Source organism: Lemur catta, chromosome 2 (genome assembly GCF_020740605.2).
Source record: "Lemur catta isolate mLemCat1 chromosome 2, mLemCat1.pri, whole genome shotgun sequence".
In the NCBI taxonomy this organism is placed as follows: domain Eukaryota; kingdom Metazoa; phylum Chordata; class Mammalia; order Primates; family Lemuridae; genus Lemur; species Lemur catta.
The window spans coordinates 13,497,124-13,519,924 of NC_059129.1; the positions used below are offsets into that span (position 1 = coordinate 13,497,124).

Genomic DNA, 22,801 nt, shown 5'->3' on the forward strand with positions numbered 1-22,801 from the left:
GGATGGGATGCCAGAAGTCAGCTGGAGAGAATCAAGTTGTTAACCCACAAAGTCTGGAAACCAACAAGGTCCCTGGTATAGTTGAGGAAGATGGGCTGGCATCAGATATCAGGGTGGCATCAAGGTCAGAGGTAGGAACCTGACACAACCATAAGCAGGCTGGGTAGATAGATAAATAGAGATTTCAGGAAATAAGCTATGAATAAGACAGGAGTCCTAAAAGCCCACTCCTACTGGGGCTGACCACCCACTTGTTTGGGCTTAAAGGTATGCCATTTTTTAGGCAGAGATAATCAGAAACAGGTCAGAAAATAGATTTCACGATATAGTTAGATGATTCAAGAGTAGATCAAAAACAAAGCAAGGGTCCCAGAAGCACTCTTGTATAGGTACAGACCAGGAGGTGTGTAGGAGTCAATTGGCTGGCTTAAGATCACAGAGCTGGGAACAAATGCTGTGAAACACTCCAGCCCACCCCACCAGGCACTTAGATTCCCAGTTAGAGGAAGCAAACAAGCCATATTAAAACATAAAAATACACAACTCATTTTCTTGGCATTTCAAATATTTATTTTAGGTAGTAAAGGCTTTTATTGTTCTGAACCCTGATTATGAGTCACATGATCAAGAACAACTTAAAAAGGAGATTCAGGAGCATGTAAAAAAAACTACAGCGCCTTACAAATATCCCAGAAAGGTAGGCATCCTAATTATGATGAATATTGGCTCAGAATTCTAGAAAATTTCAGCTGTTTATTTTTTCCTTTTTAATGAATATTCTCCTCAAACATGCTACACCAAATGTTCCAAACTGAACTAATGACATAGAGGTAAGAATCAGAACCTTTGAAATTAAAATGAAACCGCTAACCTAATTTGTTTGGTCATTTGGCTTGCTGGACTTGTAGTAAATACTAAATATCAAGAAAAATCTCCTCAACAATTCCTCCCCATCCCTTTTTTGGTCGTTAGCCAAAACCCACCTCAATGGGTGCCCTAATTCTTTCACTCAGAATTCAAATAACTGCTATATAATTGGCTTTTATCTAAAGATGAAAACTTCTGGGCTAACTTTCTTCTCCTTGATATCAACAGGTAGAATTTATTCCAGAGCTGCCAAAGACTGTCAGTGGGAAGACAAAAAGAAATGAACTGAGAAAGAAAGAATGGAAAATAGTTTAGATTCATTCCATTAATTATGCTATCTATAAAACAAATATGGTATCTATAAAACAAATATGGTATCTATAAATCTGTAGAAACTGCAAGATAAAAAAATGTGGTAGTACGCTTAGCAACCGTTGATTTAAAATCTCTTGTGGTTATGACATCAGGGCTGAATTTTAAAATGAAATATTTGGTAAATCCCTCTGCATTAGTCTCAATGTTGCTATAATTTGTTAATATAAAAAGAATGTCACTAATTGCTAAGGAATTTTTACATGTATAGTGTACAAGGAATTTCTGAACCAAATCTTTGTCCCACTGGTTTCCAAACTTTACTCGAATAATTCTTCTGGTATGTTGATATACAAGTCAAACCTATGTTCAAGCCATGAAATAAAACTGAACAACGTACAGAAGTTTTTAGAAAAGTAAAAAATATTAGTTAGAAGATTATCGTAATTCTCAAAGTACAAGTATCTACTTGAAAATAGGAATTTTTATCACATTTTTTGTTCAAATAATTTAAATATAGTTTAAGACTTGTTTCAAGGCCAAACTATAAAAGAAGGATATCAGTTCTTGTTGCTTATTATATTGAACCTATTAATAATAAACACAGTTTACAAAATATTTCATTTGTGGTTCTTTAAGAAAGTATGATAAATTCATCAAACGTTAATGTATGAAACATAAATAGTGTATGTAAGACATTACCAGAATATTCATGTTTGGGAATTCAAGAAACAATTAGGATTCATACATGAAAGTTTATCAATTCCTCATTGAAGGCCTGAGTCTCAAAGAATTTTTAGTGGAAAAACTTAAATTTCTGTCATGAATATGGCTTGTTTCTGGAGAACTAAAAGTGAGTCCCTCTGTGGAATGAGACAGAACTACCCTGTTGGCTCTTTCCTTTTGAAGTGTTTGTTCCCATTTGAAATAACCACAACATTTTCTGTTTTCTTGGTATTTCCCAATAGGGCAACAATAGAAGACTTTCCCATGGTTGGGTCCATTATTAGAAACAACAAGTCTCTTAGATCTTCGGCCACACTTGCATAAGGGAGGTGTCATTTTCCCACTCTTGCAAGGCTCCTGTAGGTTAACTGTAGACATTAAAATAGAGGGGAGAACCTTTCGGGAAGAACTTCTTTTTGGAGGGCAATCAGATGAAGTAGGCTTTTCTTCATGAATACTGAAGGTTTGTTTTTTTGCTGGTGGAAAATCTGGGGAATTGGATGGATTCCTTTTAGTACCACCTAAAAGAAGAGGGTATTTCCCCAAAACTAAAGGATGAGCTGCATTGGCATTAACACTGTTGAAGGTACTTGATTTGTTTTCAGGTAATTTAAAGGCAAAAACATCTGAATCTGGATCTTTGGCTTGTTTTATATTATAAATAGTAGTATGAAGACTCTTGTACACAATAGACTTAGAAGTCTCAGATTTTTGAGGAGTTTCTTCTATGCCTCCCAAGTTTTCACAATTTAGCTTTTCTGATTCTTTTAAAACCATTAATCTTTCTCCAGAATTAAATGAAGTATCTGAGTCACTAATGGGAATTGTACAATCTACATTTTGCTCAGGCTGAAAGGCTGGCAGTAAAACTATATCCTCCCAATCAGTCAATATAGGTAAACAATCAAGAGCAGAACTCATTTCCATATCAGAAACATGGTTAACAGATGAAATGGTGGTAGAAACAAGTACCAATTCTGAACCTATTGAAGACTTAGATTTGGTATTAAATGTAAGATGTTCATTTTTTCTTTGCTTCTGCATATAGATAGATGAATTCAAGGTAGGAGACTGCAACTGCCCCAGAGAAGTAGAGGACTTTGTATTAGGAAGAGACAAGCAGCTTTTGACATTGTGAAGACCAGCTTTTACAGTCTTTACTTGTAATTGATCCTGCTGTACCTGTATGGGAGAATTTGTACAAATTGACTCCATTTGAACTTTTTCATGAGAATTTATTGTATTTTTAGGCTCCCTATCATATACGCTGGGACCCTGCATGCTAATGTTGCAGGCAGATGTTTCTTCAACTTGATTTGTATTCACATTTCTGGCCAGAATGCTGGGATTCTTCTTAGTGGAAACCTATGATTCCATAGACAAATCCAACAGCTTTAGATACTGTACATTCATAATTTCTTCAGTACACATTATATGACAGAAAAGAAAAATGTCATTAATTATAAATGATTTCACACATGCAATCTACATTTCAATGAACCTGTGACTACCTCTGGAGTTCGAGATGACAGAATAGAGGGCAAGGCACCACTAACCTTGTTCAAGGACCTTGTAATTTTCATTAGGCAACCATCCCTGATCATTTTCCAAGCAAGAAAGGCAGTATTTCGTGAATCATCCAACCCTGAGAAAATAGATATCAAACACTGACTCTAATAGTACTAGTATTAAAAAAAAAAAAAAAAACAGCAAAAAAAATCACCACACAGAAATTGGGGCATATTGTTAGTTTTATGACCATCTATTAATTTTAATCATGATAAACTGGTCTTGTGGAAAGCTGTGGCAGCATTACCAATGAAAAACAAGATCTTCCACATTTACAGAGGAAGATGTGAAAAGTTGTTAGACAATTCCCCAAAATGTGACCAACATTCCGTAGGGACTATGATTTGTGAGTACTCTAATAGTCTTGTTCAGTTTTTCACTAGGCCACTGTATCATTTGGGCACTTTAGTCTCCCTTTTGGTTTGACTTATTCCTTTCATTCTCTCTAGCAACTAGAAATCCACTAGATGGCAATCTTTATCTTAACAATAGTTTATGAAAAGTGATAATTTGAAAGTTTTAGAAACAATTTAAACTGTATAGATTAGGGTTTTTTTTTTTTTACACTGAAGGATATCCCTTATTAATGACATTACCAAAAAACTAAATGCATATGGAAGATTTTATAAAAGTCAAATGACTGACATAATAAAATGATTTTTAATTTATACTAACCATAATGTTCTCGTCCTAAGAATTCTATTCCCACTTCCTGCAAGGCACCGCTTAGTCCTTTTGGTTTTCTCCTATAGAAAAGCTGATCAAATAAAAGAAGATATATCTAAAAAAATAATTACTATTTGAAAGGCTATGTGTTAACCACTTTTGATAATTTTTAGTTCTATTAGATTTGGAATGTGCTTATTTTTGTTGTATTGTTTTTAAATACTTTAAGAAATGTATTTATGTGAACATTCAGAAAAAATATATTATTTGTAGAAACCCATAACCATGTGTGATAAAATTTAATAATTTTTCAAAAGAAGGAACGTGAACATGCCCCCATCTTTGGCTGTTACCTTGTAAGTCGCTCTGAGATCAATCCAAGAATTTAAGAACACAGGTTTTAACAGCTGTTTTCTTTTACACTCATACTCCAGGCAAACTCCCAAGTCCCAGTCTGTAATAAGTACATTAAAATAGGGCAAAGTCAATGATGCCAGCATTTTTTACTTATGCTGCCACCATTTACAAATAGAATGTTGGAAGATGATATAAAATGGAATAGTAAGATTTAGTTGCTCTGCTAAAATCTACAAATTATTCACTTTATATAACTTACTATTAAGAAACTGGTTTTTAATCATGAAACTAAGTCTCAAAATGATTTCTTAAACACCCCCCCCCAAAAAAAACCCTATTTCGGAAAAAGTAGGGTATGAAATTACAAGGCTTATATTTCCTGTAGTCTAGGAAAATATTTTTAAATAACATAATTGAGAAACCACACATTTAGTAACTGGAAACCAAATAAGACTATCAGTGCTATGCTATCAATGGCACGGTACTGCTATCAATGGCTATTAATGGCAATGCTATATCACAGTCATACAAAACACCTACTTTAAATAGCCCATTTTTTTCTTGATGTCTACATTTGTAAGTATCAAAATATAAAAGCAAACAATGTAAACTGAATGAGGACTTTTTATTCAAGGCTGTAGAAAACAACATAAGAGTTTTTACTAAATCATCTTCATCTGGATTCAGATTCTTAAAGTTAAGGCTTAAAATTTTAAAGTATCGCAGAATGGTAATTTTAAAAATATGAATTTACTTTTTGGTTAACATCTGCTAGGCACTTGGATTTCTTTACCTTGTCCAGGAAGTTAATAAGCGTAATTCTAGGTTAGTAAGTATAAAACTAGAAATAAAGAATTACATAGTGTTAATTCAACCCATTTGTGATTTGATAGGTATAACTTATTTTTTTACCTGACCAAGTAACAAATGCACATAATTTTACATCAGAAGTAGAAGGCTCTGAAACCCCAGTAGGAAAAATAATTTTCTTCTGTTGCTGAATCTTATGAATCCATTTACAGAACTGCGATATGCAAATCTTCAGAGGGGCCCCTTCATCAACTTGTGCCTGAATAGAGTCACAAAATTTGAATTCATCAATTTCATAATCATTGAGCACATATTACAATAGGGTAGGCACTGTGGAAGGATATAATGAAGAGTTTCTAACTGGCAAAGAGTTTAGCTTGTAAAGAGACGTTAAAACACATGGGAGAGAAATAATAATGAGACCTTGCCAAGGTAAGAAAATTCAGGTTGATAAATCTAAAATCACACAAAAATATAATCATTAAATCTAGACTGACAGAAATAAAAGACAAATTTGAGTCACTTAATTTCTGTAAAATAAATTTTATCTTCATTTTTATAACACTATTCTTTTTTTTAAATCTAGTCCTGAATCTCGAAGAACACTATTCTTTCTAATTTTTAAAGATTCCAGTGGACTTCGGGAATGGAAATTACTTCTCCTAACCTGAAAAAAATCTAATTCCAAATGGTATATAGCTTTTATTTTCTTTTTGAAATTGATTACTAAATTTTAAAATTTGCATCATACCTGCTTTATGCCTGTCAGTTCCATGCAAAATTCTGAAAGAATTGGATGTTCCTGAGGCTGAACATAAGCATGGAACTCAGATTCAATGTCTCCAGTTGATGTGTTCAACAATACCGCTGGAAATTCAACTAAATGAAAGAATTATCAATTGACACTTGAATACAAGTATATATAACTTTTAAATTAATGCTGTAACCACCCTAAATTAAATATATTACCATCATAATGGCATTATTGAACAGTTTCAGTAAAAGCATATTAAAATAACCAAAGCAGTGTGATGTAAAGGTTATATAATAGAGTTATACCAAAGAATAAGTCAAAATATTGAAGGTATAAGCATATCTACTAAAAAAAAAACTCAATACAATTAAATATAAAGATCATACGGAATTTGAAATGCACTCCTTTTTTGCAAAGGTATTTTTTTCAGGCCGGGTGCAGTGGCTCATGCCTGTAATCCTAGCACTCTGGGAGGCCAAGGCGGGTGGATTGCTCAAGGTCAGGAGTTCGAGACCAGCCTGAGCAAGAGCGAGACCCCGTCTCTACTAAAAATAGAAAGAAATTATATGGCCAACTAAAAATCTATATACAAAAAATTAGCCGGGCATAGTGGTGCATGCCTGTAGTCCCAGCTACTCAGGAGGCTGAGGCAGTAGGATCGCTTAAGCTGAGGAGTCTGAGGTTGCTGTGAGCTAGGCTGATGCCACGGCACTCATTCTAGCCTGGGCAACAAAGCGAGACAATGTCTCAAAAAAAAAAAAAAAAAAGGTATTTTTTTTCAGTTTCTATGCCACTGACGTTTTTGTATGTAATCCTAAAACAATTATTTTATATGACACATTTAGATATTTGGGATTTCGTTCTTTTTTAGTTAAGGCAGGTTTTATATTAAACTACCAAATCACAGATCATTTTGTTTTCTTACAACTACTGTTTGGTTTATATCTACAAATTTTAAAGAGACTCATCTAGTGCTAGCTTTGGTATTGGCAGTCCTGACTTACTTATTTCCTGGCTACGGTGGCACTTCCCATCATTCCAGCATGTCGACTCAAAGTCAATGACAATTAAGTAGTCAAACAACTGCTCTGCAAAAGATCAAGGTGTACGTATGCTTTACCAGTGTTGACAGTGCAAGGCTACAAACTGTAAAGAAACTAAGCACACTACTTACTGGACTTACTTCTTCCTAGATTTCCACTTGCTGGTACAATTGACTTTCTCCTAATTAATCCAAGCTGCCTAAAAATGTAAAACAATCCATATGATCAATGAACTCATTTACACTCCTGTTTGAACAGACTACCAAACTGATGGTACTGGGCATATAGCAAAACCCTCATTATTAATGTATTGTGACTGAGAAGAAATTGAACTAGACTTTGGGTTTATCTACATGAGCCTCAAAAATATATAGTTGCATACTTAGGGTTAACTGTATCTGCTTCACTTAATTTACAGTTGTTAAAGTAGGTTTTGCCTAAAGTTGCCTCCTTAAATATTTTAACTTTGGCCTCAAGATTTTTTCCTAGTGAGCCATAACCTGATTGGATATGTAAACAGACCATAACTGACTCCTGTACCAATCACTGAGTTTTGGCCAATCACAGGCAGCCAACGGCTCAAACCTTGTTCCACAGAAGGCAAACACCAAGCTGAAATCAACCTGGCCATAACCTCAGTTCTGTTTTCAGTCCATAAATCCTCTCCCACCATGCCAGCAGTGCACTGGGATCACTCTGAACCTATTCTGGTTGGGGGACTGCCTCATTTGCGATTCTTTGCTCAGTTAAACTCTGTTGAATTTAATGTGTCTAAAGTCTGTCTTTTAACACAGTGATCCTGACTCAAACGATTATAAAGGTAAAAATGAACCCAACAGCTTACATCATTTTTGCCATTGCATTTTTCAAGCCCTCGCTACATGTACAGCACAGTTCTAAGGAAATAAAACAATAGAGCACCTGGTTCAGTCTTCTAACTTAAAAATCTGAGTAAAGAAACAAGATATCCATGGAACCACTGCAAAGTAATCTATGATAAAGGAACCCCAAAGGCAATATGCTAGAGTCCAAAGAAAGAGAAGACCTTATAGAGGTCCTAAGTGCAGTCTTCAGCGCAGGTGAGACAAACCCCTTTGATGAGTAGGTAGAGTTTTAACCAGGCAGACACCTCCAATTGTAGTTTTTTGTTTAAGACGTGATAGGGAAGAACCAGGATTTGGGAATAGTAACAGCTAGCATTTATTGTTTACTATATAGCAGGTACTTCTAGTGGTGGGGAACCTGCAGCCTTCATATTTCAAGACTGTTCTTTTTTAAGCACCAAAGGAGGCAAGAAAAGCCTCATCTTTCTCTACTGCATCCCTTTTAATAAAAGAATTTGTTCTGTAAAATTTGGATTTAGTCAAAAGGCTGCACTTATGGACCTAGAAGGCCACATGTGGCCTTAAGGCTGCAGGTTCAAAAAGCTAAGATAGATGGTGACCTTATCTACTCCTTAACAACGGTAGGAAGTAGACAAACTTTTGCTACCTATATTTAATGGACGAGAAAAGTGATTCCGTGAATTTGCCACAGAACACCGCTTTGGTATGTCAACCCAGCATTGTCCAACTCTGAATCCCACCCTATTCACTAATACCTCACATTGCTTCTAGAAATCAGAAATGTGAATGGCATGTCCAGGATCAGGAAGAAAAGTCACAGTGATTCATATTATGAATTAAACAGACAACTAGGAGGTGGGGGGGTGAACGGCCTGATGTCCTGCCTGAGACCTCTGACTAGTCTACAGGGCACTGTCACGTCCAGTCGTTTCCCGAGGCCTAGAATGGGCAGAAATTGGCTCAAGGCCACACAGTCAAGAACCTCAGGTTCCTCAGCCTCGGGCTCCTTCCACCTGAGGCTCGCGACCGAGACCCTGGCAGGGGCCTTTCTGCTCTAGCTAGAGACGCCGGGCTGCGGAGAATGCAGGATGCCACCGCAACGCCACCTGCCCAGCCCTGTGGCGGACGCCAGCACGCGACCAGGAGCGAGCCCCCGCGCAGAAACCCCTCACGTACCGCGCCAGCCGTTTGGTCGCCATTCCCGACACGCCTTGCGGTTCGCAAGCCAACTGCCGGAAGTCGCTCGACTCCCACTTCCGGCTCATTCAAACGCCCGGCGCGTCTGGGGCGGAGACTTGCACTCTCTCCCCGGCTCCTGTTCTGCGTTTACGGGGCTTAGGGGTGTGAGGAGTAGTTTGAGGCCGGAGAGGCGCTTGGCAGCACCCCTTCCTCTCTTTGCCAGCGGGCGGAGGCGCGTTGTTGCCGTTGCGGAGCCGTTTGGAATTCGGCCTCCGACGCGGATGGTAAAGCCGCTTGGCTTGGCGCGGGGCGGGCGGCGGGGAAGATGGTTGGCACCCTCGCATTCCGGGGGGCGGGGACGGCTCTGGAAACTCTGAATGGAGGAGCGGATCCCAGGGAGGTTATAAGCTGCCCATCCCTTGCTGCTCTTCCCTCGGGAGACGGCCTGCCGGGGAATCTCGGCGTCGGAGTTTTCTCAGCTCTGGCTGCTCCTTCTCCACAGCCTCATGGGGCCAGGAAAGGACAGGACCGGGAGGCACCCCAAGAAGGGCAGGAAGAGGAGACAGGCCCCGAACAAGGTGGGCGGGCGGGCTGAGTCGATGAGAGCCGGTTGGGATCTTGAGAAGAGGCAGCCCGAGGCCAAGGGGAGCCCTAGCAGGCGGCCCAAGGCGGTTTGGAACTCCCAGACCCTCATCCCAGCCGCCTCCTGGGGTCCCTGGACGTGGTCAGCGCTGGGTCTTAGAAATCTTTTGATCTTCACCATGCTTAGCCTACACGATGTTAGGAGACATGTCTTAAAGGGTTCTTAAGCACGCATTCTAATATATGTTCAGTTGTTCTTGTTTCAGGGTCTTTACCTTCTGCCAGTTCAAAAGTCAACATCAATTTGCAAAATGACCCCATCATTCAAAAGTATGGCTGTTAGAAAGTGAGCTTGACCAGATGTATTCTGACAAAGGAGGAAATGAAAACATTTAACTTTCCATTACAAGGTTGGCTTAGACTTAATCTGATATTGCTAACAATATAGGAATATCTAATAACAGTTTGTTAAAATACTTCTATGAAAGTTCATTTTTCTGTCTGCTTTCTGAATGCCTTGCTTTTACTTATTTCAGCTTCTATTATATTAATGAGGAAATATATTAAGTACAGTGTGCCCCAAAGTGTGTGATGGTATACCATGGTTGGTAAAGTGATGGTTTTAGGTAGTACATGAACATGGCATTAAATAGCATTGAAATATTTAGTGAGAAAGTTATTCCCTTTCTTTCCTTTTCATTTGGTTTTCTTTAATTCCTTCTTAGTTTATTAAAAAGAGTCACTGTGGGCTCACGCCTGTAATCCTAGCACTCTGGGAGGCCGAGGCGGGTGGATTGCTCAAGGTCAGGAGTTTGAGACCAGCCTGAACAAGAGCGAAACCCCCTCTCTACTAAAAATAGAAAGAAATGATCTGGCCACCTAAAAATATATATAGAAAAAATTAGCTGGGCATGGTGGCGCATGCCTGTAGTCCCAGCTACTCAGGAGGCTGAGGCAGTAGGATTGCTTAAGCCCAGGAGTTTGAGGTTTCTGTGAGCTAGGCTGATGCCATAGCACTTACTCTAGCCCGGGCAACAAAGCGAGACTCTGTCTCAAAAAAAAAAAAAAAAGAGTCACTATGTCTTTAACATTTTATTGCTTCTCCAATACTTAGAATCCTTCCCATGATACCCCCACATTCTTTAACAAATATAGCAGGTCTGAGCTCAAAACCTTGGTCAGTTATATAGCAGGAATTTAATAAAAATACTTTGATTTCATTTTATTTTCTTTGTTACCTCCTAATTACAGCAGTAATAATTACATTTCCTTTTTAAAAACTGCAATATAATTAACATACCCGTTTCAAATATATAACTCAGTATTTTTTTAGTATGCTTACAGAGTTGTATAGCCATCACCACAATTTCAGAACACTTTTATCTCCCCAAAATAAATCCCATATTATTGTTTCCTTCCAATTGCCCAAGTCTTAGGCAACCATTAATCTACTTTCTGTCTATAGATTTACCTATTTTGGATATTTCATATAAATGGAATTGTGCAATCTGTGGTCTTTTGTGACGCATCTTTCACTTAGCATAATGTTTTTAAGGTTCATCTATGTTATAGCATGTACTTCATTTATTTTTATTGTTTAATATTACATGTATGGATATGGTATATCCATCAGCTGATAATTATTTGGCTTGTTTCCACTTTTTGGTTATTATGAATAATGCTGTGAGCATTCAGGTGTAAGTTTTTTTGTGTGGACATATGTTTTCATTTCTCTTGGGTATATACCTAGGAGCATAGTTGCTGGGTCATATGGTAACTCAATGTTTAACCCTTTGAGGAACTGTCAGACTGTTTGCCAAAGCACCTATGCCATTTTACATTCCCACCAGCAACATGTGAATTTTCCAATTTCTGTATAGTCTTGCCAACATTTGTATGGATCCATTTATATGGATCTTTCTCATTCTTTATTACAGCTGCATGGTACTCCAGTTTTTATTTCTCCTTTTTCACTTCTTATGTATCTAATTATTTTCTTTTTTCGAAATGTTATAGCTAATGCTATAATCCAGAGCAATGTTAGTTGAGGTTATTGATTTCAGACTGTTCTTTTCTGCTGTATTTAGAGCTATAAATTTCCTTCTAAGTTCTACTTTAGTTGCATCCTGTAAATATTTATAACTTGTGTTTTCATTTCTTTTCATTCAGGATACTTTTTAACTTTCTTTTTGAATTCCTTTTTGAATTTTCTTTTGATTTTGTGATTTTTCTGGGAGGCTGTGTGGTGTCACTATTTTCCTCCAGACCTGGAAGTCAGCCCCATATTACTTTTTTTTTTTTTTTTTTATGCTTTCTCTCAGCAGTATCACCATATTACTTTTTAACATGGGTAAAAGGACAACTATTATTTATATTATTGTGGCTTATTTTCAGGACCCCACAATAAAGTACAAGCTTCTTCCCTTATCCAGGCTGTGCTATTCTCTGCAGGTTCTTGAGAACGCCAGAGTGGAAATCCCCTTGTTTCCCTTCAGCATTGTTCAGTTCTCTTTTGAGCCCTTTTCACCCATCTTTACTGAGGAGATGAACAAAAGGGTAAGTGGATGGATTCTGCTGAATGGTTTATTTAATGATTATTACATGCATTATTAAGTTTGATGTGCATTTTTTTCTACGTGGGTATTAACATTAAATACATTTTTATAAAAATGGGAATCAGACTACATACTGCTTTGCAACTTCTTCTTGTACATCTTTGCATGTTATTATATATCTTATTTCGCTTGTTTTTCATGGCTGCATAGTATACCTATTATTGTATAGTATACCACTGTATAGTATACCTGTTGACAGCATTTGTGCTTTATAAATTTTTGGTATAACGAGTAATACTGCAGTGAACATCCTTGTACATTTGGCAAGTATTTGTGTCAAAAAATTATTTTGATGTGGAATTATCCCATGTTTTGACTCATGATTGCGATTCTCTTTTTATTTTTGGAGACAAGATCTGATTCTGTTGCCCCAACTAGGGTGCAGTGGTGTCATCATAGCTCACTGCAACCTCCTGCCTTAGCTTCCCAAGTAGATGGGACTACAGGTGCACTTCACCACACCTGGCTAAATTTTAAATTTTTTGTAAAGGTGTCTTTCTGTATTGCCCAGGCTGGTCTCAAACTCCTGGCGCCTCAAGCAATCCTCCTGCCTTGGCCTCCCAAAGTGCTAGGATTACAGGCATTGAGCCACTGCACCCAGCCCTCATGATTGCAAATTCTCTTCCCATGTCTACCTCCATGCTATATGCTGTTGTTTTTCTTCTAGATGAGGATGAAATGGACAGAGATGTCAACAGTCTATGCTGGGCCATTTAGCAAAAATTGCAACCTCAGGGCTCTGAAGAGGCTGTTTAAGAGCTTTGGCCCAATCCGGTCAATGACTCTTGTTCTTGAAACCCACCAGGTAAGGATACCAGAAGATTCAGGTTTTGTTCTTCTAGATTAGCGTTAGAAATTCAGATAACAAATAGTGAAGTGAGCTTGATTGTTATCAACTGGAGTGAGACATACTTTGATAAGAGCAGTTGTGGATCCACAAGAATGTATACCCACTATTGCCATATATTCTGATTTTTTTTAAGAATTGAGAAATTTGTCAATTTTCTTACGTTGGCTACAGTTTTCTTAATGTCCTGTAAGCCAGACAAAAAATATGTCTGCTGATTGAATGTAGCCTGTGGGTCTTCTGTTTGTGATCTTGGCTTTAAATGATTAAATACCCTTTCAGAATTAGCAATAACTTTCATGTCTTGGGAAGTAGTCTATAGGGTGTAACTACAGAGTGGGCTCATAGCTTGATTAAGATACAGGAAGAAGATTATAGGGGGTTTTGTTGTTCTCTAATCTCTTAGAGTAAATTTTTAGTACTGGGTTTTTATTTAGATAGAATCCCTTTAAAGAATTTAATTAGCTTTGCTTTTTAAAAAATAATACTTGTGTATGGTTTGAAAAATTTTATAGTTCAGAAGGACTTAGTAAGTCTCCATCTTCACAGTCATTTCAATATTAAATTGTCAGTAAAGACTAAAGTTGATATATACAAAGCAATAAGATTATCAGCACATATAGAGACATGGAAGAAACCATGAAAAGAATTAAAACTAGAAACAGTATAACAGAATATTTGTAAAATGATGTACAATAATGGTTATAATGGAGGCCCTTGGGAGAGGAACTAGGTTGCTGGGGAAACAGGTTAGAGGAAGACTTCACTGTAAATTTTTTGTACCTTTAGAATTTGCAACTAGGTAACTATTAAATTGTGATACTATTAACTATTAAAGTGAAGCAAAAACAAAAAGATTTCCAAAGTGATTCAAGTGTAGAATCCTAGATATTTAAAAATAAGCTTTCCCCAAATCTTTTATTAATCCCTTTCCTATGACTAAAAATACAAATAAAAAGATTGTCCCCGAGAAGATGGACAGGGATGGGAGGGATGGGAAGTATATAGCAAGTACATTGATAGTGTTCTGCAACCATCACCATCCATCTCCAGAACTATTTCATCATCTCAAACTGAAACTCCTCATTAAACAATAACTCCCTATTGCCTTGTCTTCCAACCCATAGTGATCATTGTTCTACTTTTTGTCACTATGAATTTGACTATTCTATGTACCTCATTTAAATGGAATCATATAATATTTGCCCTTTGTATCTGGCTTATTTCATTTAGCATGATGTCTGTAGGGTTTATTTATGTTATAGCATACATCAGAATTTCATTCTTTTTCAGAGCTAAATAATATTCTATGGTATGTATACACCACATTTTGTTTGTCTGTTCATTCATTAATGGACATTTGGGTTGTTTCCACTTTTTGGCTATTGTGAATAATGCTGCTGTGAACATGGATGTAAAATACCTGTTCAAGTCCCTCCTTTCAGTTCTTCTGTGCATATACCCAGAAATGGAATTGATGAGTCAAATTGGTAAATATATTTGTAATTTTTTGAGGAACCACCCTACTATTTTCCACAGGGGCTGTACCATTTTACATTCCCACCAGCAAAGAGCAAGGGTTCAATTTCTCCACATCCTCACTGATACTTCTTGTTTTCTATTTTTTTATTAATAGCCATCCTTACGGATATGAAGCAGTATCTCATTTTGGTTTTGATTTGCATTTCCCTAATGATTAGTGATGTTGAGCATCATGGGCCATTTGTATATCTTGTTTTGAAGAAATGTTTATTCAAGCATTTGCCCATTTTTTAATCAGGTTGTTTGGGTTTTTTGTTGTTGAGTTGTAGGAATTCTGGATATTATTCCCTTATTAGATATGTGATTTGCAAATATTGTCTCCCATTCTGTTGATTGCATTTTGATACTGTTGGTAGTGTCCTTGGATGCACAAAACGTTTTAATTTTGATGAAGTCCAATTTTACTATTTGTTCTCATGTTTCCTGTCTTTAGTGTCATATTTAAGAAGTCATTGACAAATCCAATGTCACTAAACTTTTCTATGGGAAGGCTTTTATCTCCATGGTGATGCTATGGCTCAGATAGCCACAGATTTAGCTACTCTGAGTCATAACGCAAGAAAGTAGACCATTTGAAGATGGGGCCTATCTAGTGGAAGAACTTAGTGTGCCCCCCACCTCCCCAAGCTCATAGGAGAGCTGTCTATCTAAAATTAAGCTAACAAGACAAATGGGAATCTCTGTCCTTAACTTGCAGTGATGACTTTAGTGATTTGTAATAAATATTAGGAAAGCCAGTTGGATAGTAAGGAATTAGTTAGTGCCCAATACCACCCAGGGCAGAGGGCTTCAATTTCAAATGACAAATAAAGGTTAGTTATTGTCTGAAAACCAGTGACAAATAAAGGTTAGTTATCGTCCTGAACTTTGGTGATTCCACTTAAAGGTGACAATCTACAACCACTACCTGTCTAGCCTGGCACAGCAAAGGCATCCATTCTGATGGCTTTGGCCACTGTAGTTTGGGTCCCTTTCCCAGCTCCTTCTTTAGCACTTTCAGCTAGAAAACAATGGTGGGGAAATCTTGGTCTTTCTGCAGCCTCATCTCTGTATACAGTATGAAGTCCTGAAAGCTGCCCAGCTGGCCTTAGAATCCTTGGATGGCATTCTGGTAGAAAGTACCTCTATCAAGGTAGGATGGCTAGAGAAAGCCAAAAGCAGCCCTTTTCACTCAAGCCTGCCCTAGCACAGCCTGTATTTATAGTGCCCCAAGACACGGGAAACACCCTGGAAAAAGGCACAGGTGCAAGACTGTTTGTTATGGAAAGTCTTAAGTCAAGTCTGGCATTCTCCTAGCAGTGACCTAAGACATAATAGGTTTCATTTCTGTCAAAACTAGCCTGGGCTAGATTGGGGTCTTTTTGGTTAAGAGCATGGACTCTGGGGGACACACAGATTTGCCCTTAGATAGTTTCTCAGGGACAGTGTATAGACGTAGGGGTAGAATAGGGGACTGGGTCTTCATATTCCTAGGTAGAATACTTCGATTGCAGTCCCCCATTGTGTAGGTAAACTGAGGCAGGAGTGTCCCAAATCATTCTCCTTCTAGAAGTAGCCTGGATATTCCATGGAGGGTGAAGGCTTGGGAGGGAGTATTAGGGTCAGGGAGCAAAAAGGCTTAGGCTCTGACTGAAACAAAGATCCTAAGATAAGATTGACAAGTCAGGAGAATTAAGACCTTCTAGAAGCAGCAAATCCTGCAGTGGAGGCAACCTAAATTGCTCCGTTCTTTTAAAAGTCACACTCTGATTTTTGTGGACATACTGATCAAGCCCAGCAGCAAAAACATGCATTCCCCTAAACTGTGTAAGCTTGCTGCGTGACTGACTTCTCTGGGCCTTGTCTGTGCAGCTGTCTCCATGATGCCAGCAGATACCCTTATGACACTAAGTGGCTCAGGAAAAAGGAGTAGCAAAGACTACTAGTACTAGTAGTAGAAGCTTTCCTCAGGCTAGGGGCCTGACGTAGCCCTTAATCCTTACATTTTTGGTAGCTGCTGAAATTAATAATCAAAAATAATAACTGCTCTAATTTATCAAACTCTTAATAAATGTCAGGTACTATGCTAAAGGCTTATATGCATTTTTGGTTGAGGTTGTTAGAATCCCTATTTAACAAGGGGAAAAAAGTCTCAGATTAAGCGATTTGCCTAAGATCACACCACTGTTAAGGGCATAGTCAGGTTTTGGACTCTGATGGTTCTAATTCTAGAGCCACTCTCCTGCCCTCAAAGCTCCAGTTCTCCATACCCAAAAGGCTAGTGGTTGCTAGTTTAAGTTCAGATGCCAGGTGGAAACATTCTGTTTTTCTTTGCTCATTTCTGCTGCTTTGCCTTGGAGAGCTCTTCAATCCTCTAATCTAACCCAGTTGCATGAATATTGATTACAAGGTGGCAGGGAACTAACATGTACTGGATGACTCCTAAATTCTAAGCACTTTGCCAGGTGTTTTACAACAAACATTATTAAATAAGTTAATGTTTTATAAGGTTGTTCAAACAGTGCCTGGTACATAGTAGGTGCTATAAAAGCATTTTAAATGAACAAAGACAAAAAGACACTAGTAGCAATTTATAAGGACTCTAATAACAGACTGCCATTATTGAAATCCTGTTTCTGTCATTTAACTTTTGTATGACGTGAGCAAGTCATGTCAACGAGCCTGTTTCTTTATTTAAACAATGGAGATAATAGTTATACCCACATCAGTGAAATGTCTTAAGGATTAAATGAGACAAGTGCTTAAAATAATGCGTGGCATGTAGTAAGTGCTGAGTGTATATTGGCTGTTACTGTCTAGTCTTCACAAAATCCTGTGAGATAGTAATTTAAATATTTTATAGTTTTATAGTTGAAGAAATGAGGCTCAGTTGAGATGTGCCTCATATCTCTTAAGTGGCAGAACTAGGATTTAGTCTCTGGGACTGGTCAGTATTCTTTTCATTGAACCATCTTCAGAAAGCAACTTTCCATAACCTCTCTGCCCCTTGCCACATGGCAAATACACATACTCAAAAAAACTTGATGTTCTCTAGCCAGGAGTTTATAACCATTCATTCAACCCTATGGATAAAAACCTACCTTTATTTCTTATTTATTGCAGCACTCATGGTTCACTCTCTGGCCTAGGACTGATGGGAATAAAAGATGAAGAGGAAAGCACCACTGGGAGCTTGTGTTCGTGAATCTGTGCTCCACTTCCCATGTGCCATTTCTTATCCCTCGTGGGCAATGGCAGTGAGTATGGTCAGGCTGTGGCCTCTCCAGAGGCTGCCAGGCCTCTCCAACCAGAAGACAGCTTTTGTGGGAACTTGGTGCACCAGCTAAGGAGTTTAGTTCATTTATATGGCATGTGTGAATTTTTAATAAATGCCTAAAATTCAAGCATTCCTCATTTAAGACAGGGTGAGGGAGGAAACCACAGTTTGTTTCTTTGAGCCAGTGAGTTTATGTACACGGGCACTGAAGTAGGTACTCATTTCATGTGGCACTCCTATCACATGGTATATACAGATAAGGAAACCGGGAGGAGTGACTTCTCTATGGAGAAAACCAGCCAGTTATGTAGTTTGTCAAAGTTGTAATATCTGTGAAGCAGATTTCTGTAAGACAAACTGTTTTCTTATTGACAGCCCTTATGAAATTGAAGGAAAAAGATAGGCTGAACTGAAATTCTGGCAAGTCCAGCAGCCAGAGGAGAGTGAAAGATTCTTTTAGCTTTTTACCAACCCTAGAAACCTCAGGGTTTCTTCATGTTTTGGAATAATCCTTCCCTTCAGAACATGGCTGCAGTGCCCCCCTTCCCCAGTAGGTGCCTCCATCACACCAGCTTTCCGCCCCGGGAACTGGAAACTTAAATTCAGTAAAACCAGTGTTCTGCTTTTTAGTCAACTCTCAAACTGATAATATTCTGTGTTGGAAAAGGACATGGGGCACAGGCACACAGTTCCAAAACTGGTAGAGATATTAATTGCCCTCCAGAAAAAAATGAATTAAACTGGCATATAATATGTATCATACCAAAAACCTTATAAATTGCTCCATACACTGAGACCCTGCAATTCTACTTCCTGAGTATTATGCTAGGGTCATAGGATATTTTCACAAAAATATACAATGAAGGAACTGTCACAGGGCTCTTACAATGGAATTCCAGATAGCCATTTTTTTTTTTTTTTTTTTTTTTTGAGACAGAGTGTCACTCTGTTGCCCTGGCTAGAGTGCCGTGTCGTCAGCCTCACTCACAGCAACCTAAAACTCGTGGGATCAAGCAATCCTACTGCCTCAGCCTCCCGAGTAGCTAGGACTACAGGCATGCACCACCATGCCCGGCTAATTTTTTCTATATATTTCTAGCTGTCCATATAATTTCTTTCTACTTTTAGTAGAGATGGGGTCTTGCTCTTGCTCAGGCTGGTCTCGAACTCCTGAGCTCAAACAATCCACCTGCCTTGGCCTCCCAGAGTGCTAGGATTACAGGTGTGAGCCACTGCGCCCAGCCCAGATAGCCATTTTTAAAGAGAGAGAGAGACAGTGTGTGTGTGTGTGTGTGTGTGTGTATGGACGGACATAAAATCTCCAGTGAAAGATATCCACAAAAAGGCAGTAGACGTCTGGATCCAGAGTGCTTGACTCTGAATCCCGGCTTTTTTACTTACTGGTTGTGTGAACTTCAATAAATTGCTTAATTTATTAAAGTACTTACTGCACTTGGAATAATAATGGTATATATCTCAAAGGAGTGTTGTGAAGATAAATGAGATTATATATTCATAATATATATTGTGGAAGGATACAGAATAGTATGTACAGTTTAAGTCCATTTTTGTAGGAAAAAATATACAAAGTTATACATAGACCTGTAACAAAACCTGAAAGGCTATATGCCAAAATATTAACAGTATTTATCTGTGGTTGTTGGGATTGGCAAATTAGGTTTTACCAAATGCTCTTCTGTGTGTAGGGTGAATTTTTTTTTTTTAACATTCAGCATTTATTGCTTTTACAATTACAAAAAAAAAATTCTACTTAAAATTAACTCTCATGGTTGGGCAGTTGGGGCAGTGTTTAATGCCATAAAAGTAGGATTCTGTAAGATTTAGTCCTATATGGAACCAGAAGAAGAGCTTGATTTGGGATTGGGACACTGCAGCTTGAAGCCCCTTCACTAGGAGGAAAGTTCTCCAGGTGTACTGCCAACTTCAGCTGTAAGGCCCTGAGGACAACTTGAAACTGACAGTGCTGGACTCCTTCCTGACCAGCTGAGCTCCAGAGCTGTGGGAGCGTAGCTTCTGTTTACTTCTTGGGGCTTCAGTCCTGAGAGACAAATTAAGTGCCTGCCTTGGATATGGGCAAGCCAGGGTTGGAACTTCAGCTCTGTGCCTGAGTATTCTTGGGCAAGTCATTCTAACCTCATTTGAGTCCATTTTTACAGCTATATAAAATGAGGAATAACTACTTTTAAGGATTATTGAGAATTCCAAGATCCAGTTTGTGGAAAATAACGGAATATTGGGTTATGTATGAATTTTCCTTCTGTGGGCCTCCTTTTCCTCACCTTTAAAATGGGGAAATTAGTACTTCATAAGGTTGTTGTGAGGATGAAAATAGGGAAAGCCCAGATTAAGTGCTCAATAAATGACAGATACTATTTTACTAAGGATCATCTTTAAAATGCAGGAAGAGCAGATTAGGGCTCCCTGTACCAAAAGTACTCCCCCTGCTCCCACGAATAGCTGAGGCCATTTCCTTCTGGAGAGGTGGGTTAGGTTTCCCCCTGAGCTCCAACTCCCAAACTGCAGAGAGGGTCCTGGACCACAAGGCCTCTGAGACCTCCGTCTGCACACTCTGTTCTTTAAGCTGATGCTCCCACCTTTTGGAAGCCAAAGCTGCCAACTTGGCCTCTTGCAAAACACACATTCCATTTATAAGTGCGTTTGTGCATTTTTCCTCCCACACCCTTCTAGGCAGCCAATGCAGAGCTGCCAAGGCAGCTGCTGGAAAAGCAGCTTCTCATTTGGGGGGGAAAAAGCAACTTCAAGGGCTTTTACAGAACTCATGGTTTAGACTTTGAACATATTACTTCCACTTTCTGGCCTCCCTGAAGTGGGGTTGTGCAGGACACTCAGCCATGTTCATTCTTATTTCCTTTTGTCCCCCTTTTTGTGAATAACTTTTTCCCTATTATAAAAGAAACCCATTAATGGGCATTTGAAAAATCCAGAAAAATTAAAATCACATCTGATCTTGTCACCCAGAGTTGTCAACTGTCAATATTTTATAATCTAACAAACTTTTCCATAATGATGGAATTCCATTATTCAAAAGCAGAGTTTTTAGTAGCTGTGTAATATTCTAGCACTGAGGTATACAATAATTTCTAAACAATATCCCATTATTGACACTTAAGTTGTTACCAAATGATGCTGTCAATTATATCCTTGCACATACATCCTTGGCAGATATTTCTTTAGGAAAAGCTCCTCAGTGAAATTATTGGGTTAGAGAGTATGAACACAAGGTACTTTTAACTCCAGAAAGGCTTTTACTGTTTAACTGGCATGGATTTGTTTCAAATCTTTGCCAATTTCATAGGTTTTCAAAAAGAAAAAAAGTTTTCATTGTAGGTTTAATTTCTATATATTTGAATATCCTTTAGATTGGCATCCAACTTTTTTCCCCCCGAAACATTTGGCCAGTTATTTTTTTTCAGTGAGTTGTGCATATCCTTTGCCCATTATTCTGTTGGGAAGCCAAGTACTTTTCCACACTGAATTTTTAAGAGCTCCTTATGGATTAAGTATATAGTGCCCATTTATAAATTATTGCAAAAATGTTTCTAGCTTGCTTTTTATTTTAAGGTACATACATTTTAAAAGTTTATTTTGTGATTTCTTCTATTTGCTTTTATGCTTGGAAAGTCTTAATTGATGCAGAGATCAATTTAATATCCACTGACAAGTTTATATATTTCAAATGACTTAATTTCTATACTTCATGGCCTTATTCTTCCTGGAATTTATTTTGGCATCAAGTAACTTTTCCCCAAATATTTAGATAATTTTAGCCAATTATCTACCTTTACTTACCCAATCAAGGAGAATGCCATCTTTATTATTTAAGTCCGTGTATGTACTAGAGCCAGTATCCATGTTTTCTTCTATCTTTTCATGCACACTAGTACCATGCCATTTTGTAGCTCTGTATTTTACTATTCTAGCAATTTCGGCAGCAACACCCCAGATAAGCGCGGGGTCCATGGAGAGTCCCCATCAATATGGATTACAAAACCTATAGATTTAAGATGTTTTGCTGTTGACTGCATTGGTGCTGCTATAATTCCACTAGGACTTTTTTTTTTTTTTAACACCCCTGAGCCCAGAGACAGAATCCAGGTCAGAATATTGCATAGAAAGAAGCTTAAACCCATGTAGAGGCTTTATGGCTTTTTAAAGACAGGGCATCCTCAGAAGTCAAAGTAAAAAGGTTAGGCTCCCTAACCTCTCCTTCCCAGGCAGAGTAACTCTTTTTGACCTAGGTCAAAACCCATAGCTAGAGGAATAACTTCCAGAGCCAACCCAACCATGTGCTTGGCAACTGGATTTGAAAGGTGGGAAGAAGCCAGTACTAAGGTGACTCTTCTGTGCTCCTCTGAACCCTCAGCACCACCTTCAGTATACCTTTCTTGATAGAAAAAGTCCACTCCACTTGAAATTAAGTCCATCTGGTAATTGTGTGATGTTTTTTGCCCCTCATCTAACTGAAAATAGGATTTTAGCCCTATATAACCTGTGTAGCACTTTGAATGCTCCAGGCTCACTACAAGCCCCCAAATCAGTATCTTCCACTTTGTTATTTCCTAAACCTGTTCCTAAGGTTCTGGCTCAATTACTCAGAAGAAACTGGCCCAAGAGCCAACTGGGGAATGTTTTGGAGACAAAAAAGTCAGCCCCTAGTTTTCCGTCCAGTCCCCACCTGTCCAGTCCCCACCTGGGTTCTGACCTTGGTAATATGGGGAGGAGGAGGGAAAAAACTCTACATCATTGAGGAAACTTAAGAAACTTCTGCCTAGCTAGTGAATGTAGCTGT

General features: G+C 38.3%; 3 protein-coding genes across 7 annotated transcripts in view; 2 read left to right on the forward strand and 1 right to left on the reverse strand.

The window, feature by feature from the left end:
* ACSM3 (acyl-CoA synthetase medium chain family member 3) overlaps nucleotides 1-1,371 on the forward strand; it is a 29,511-nt gene extending 28,140 nt beyond the window's left edge. For both annotated transcript variants that reach the window (XM_045542737.1, XM_045542736.1), the window contains exons 13-14: nucleotides 578-697; nucleotides 1,096-1,371. In XM_045542737.1, the coding sequence (XP_045398693.1) occupies nucleotides 578-697; nucleotides 1,096-1,182 (207 nt within the window). In that variant the 3' untranslated portion in view covers nucleotides 1,183-1,371. The remainder of the gene's footprint in view (nucleotides 1-577; nucleotides 698-1,095) is intronic.
* On the reverse strand, nucleotides 554-9,215 carry ERI2 (ERI1 exoribonuclease family member 2). Of its 4 annotated transcripts, none has more exons than XM_045542733.1 (9): nucleotides 9,126-9,215; nucleotides 7,245-7,303; nucleotides 7,066-7,149; nucleotides 6,059-6,186; nucleotides 5,410-5,566; nucleotides 4,494-4,594; nucleotides 4,150-4,231; nucleotides 3,462-3,550; nucleotides 554-3,270 (listed from the first exon to the last, which is right to left on the reverse strand). In XM_045542733.1, the coding sequence occupies exons 1-9, from the start codon at nucleotides 9,212-9,214 to the stop codon at nucleotides 1,939-1,941; spliced, it is 2,121 nt and encodes a 706-aa protein (XP_045398689.1). In that variant the 5' UTR covers nucleotide 9,215; the 3' UTR covers nucleotides 554-1,938. The 4 variants fall into 4 exon arrangements, with proteins under 4 accessions (XP_045398689.1, XP_045398690.1, XP_045398688.1 ...); XM_045542734.1 differs by having other exon boundaries at nucleotides 554-3,087; nucleotides 7,236-7,303; XM_045542732.1 differs by having other exon boundaries at nucleotides 7,236-7,303.
* A 4-nt stretch (nucleotides 9,216-9,219) lies between these two features.
* REXO5 (RNA exonuclease 5) lies at nucleotides 9,220-18,097 on the forward strand. Its single transcript, XM_045542740.1, has 5 exons — nucleotides 9,220-9,412; nucleotides 12,162-12,266; nucleotides 12,993-13,130; nucleotides 15,754-15,846; nucleotides 17,817-18,097. The coding sequence occupies exons 1-5, from the start codon at nucleotides 9,410-9,412 to the stop codon at nucleotides 17,862-17,864; spliced, it is 387 nt and encodes a 128-aa protein (XP_045398696.1). The 5' UTR covers nucleotides 9,220-9,409; the 3' UTR covers nucleotides 17,865-18,097.
* Nucleotides 18,098-22,801: the final 4,704 nt, after the last annotated feature.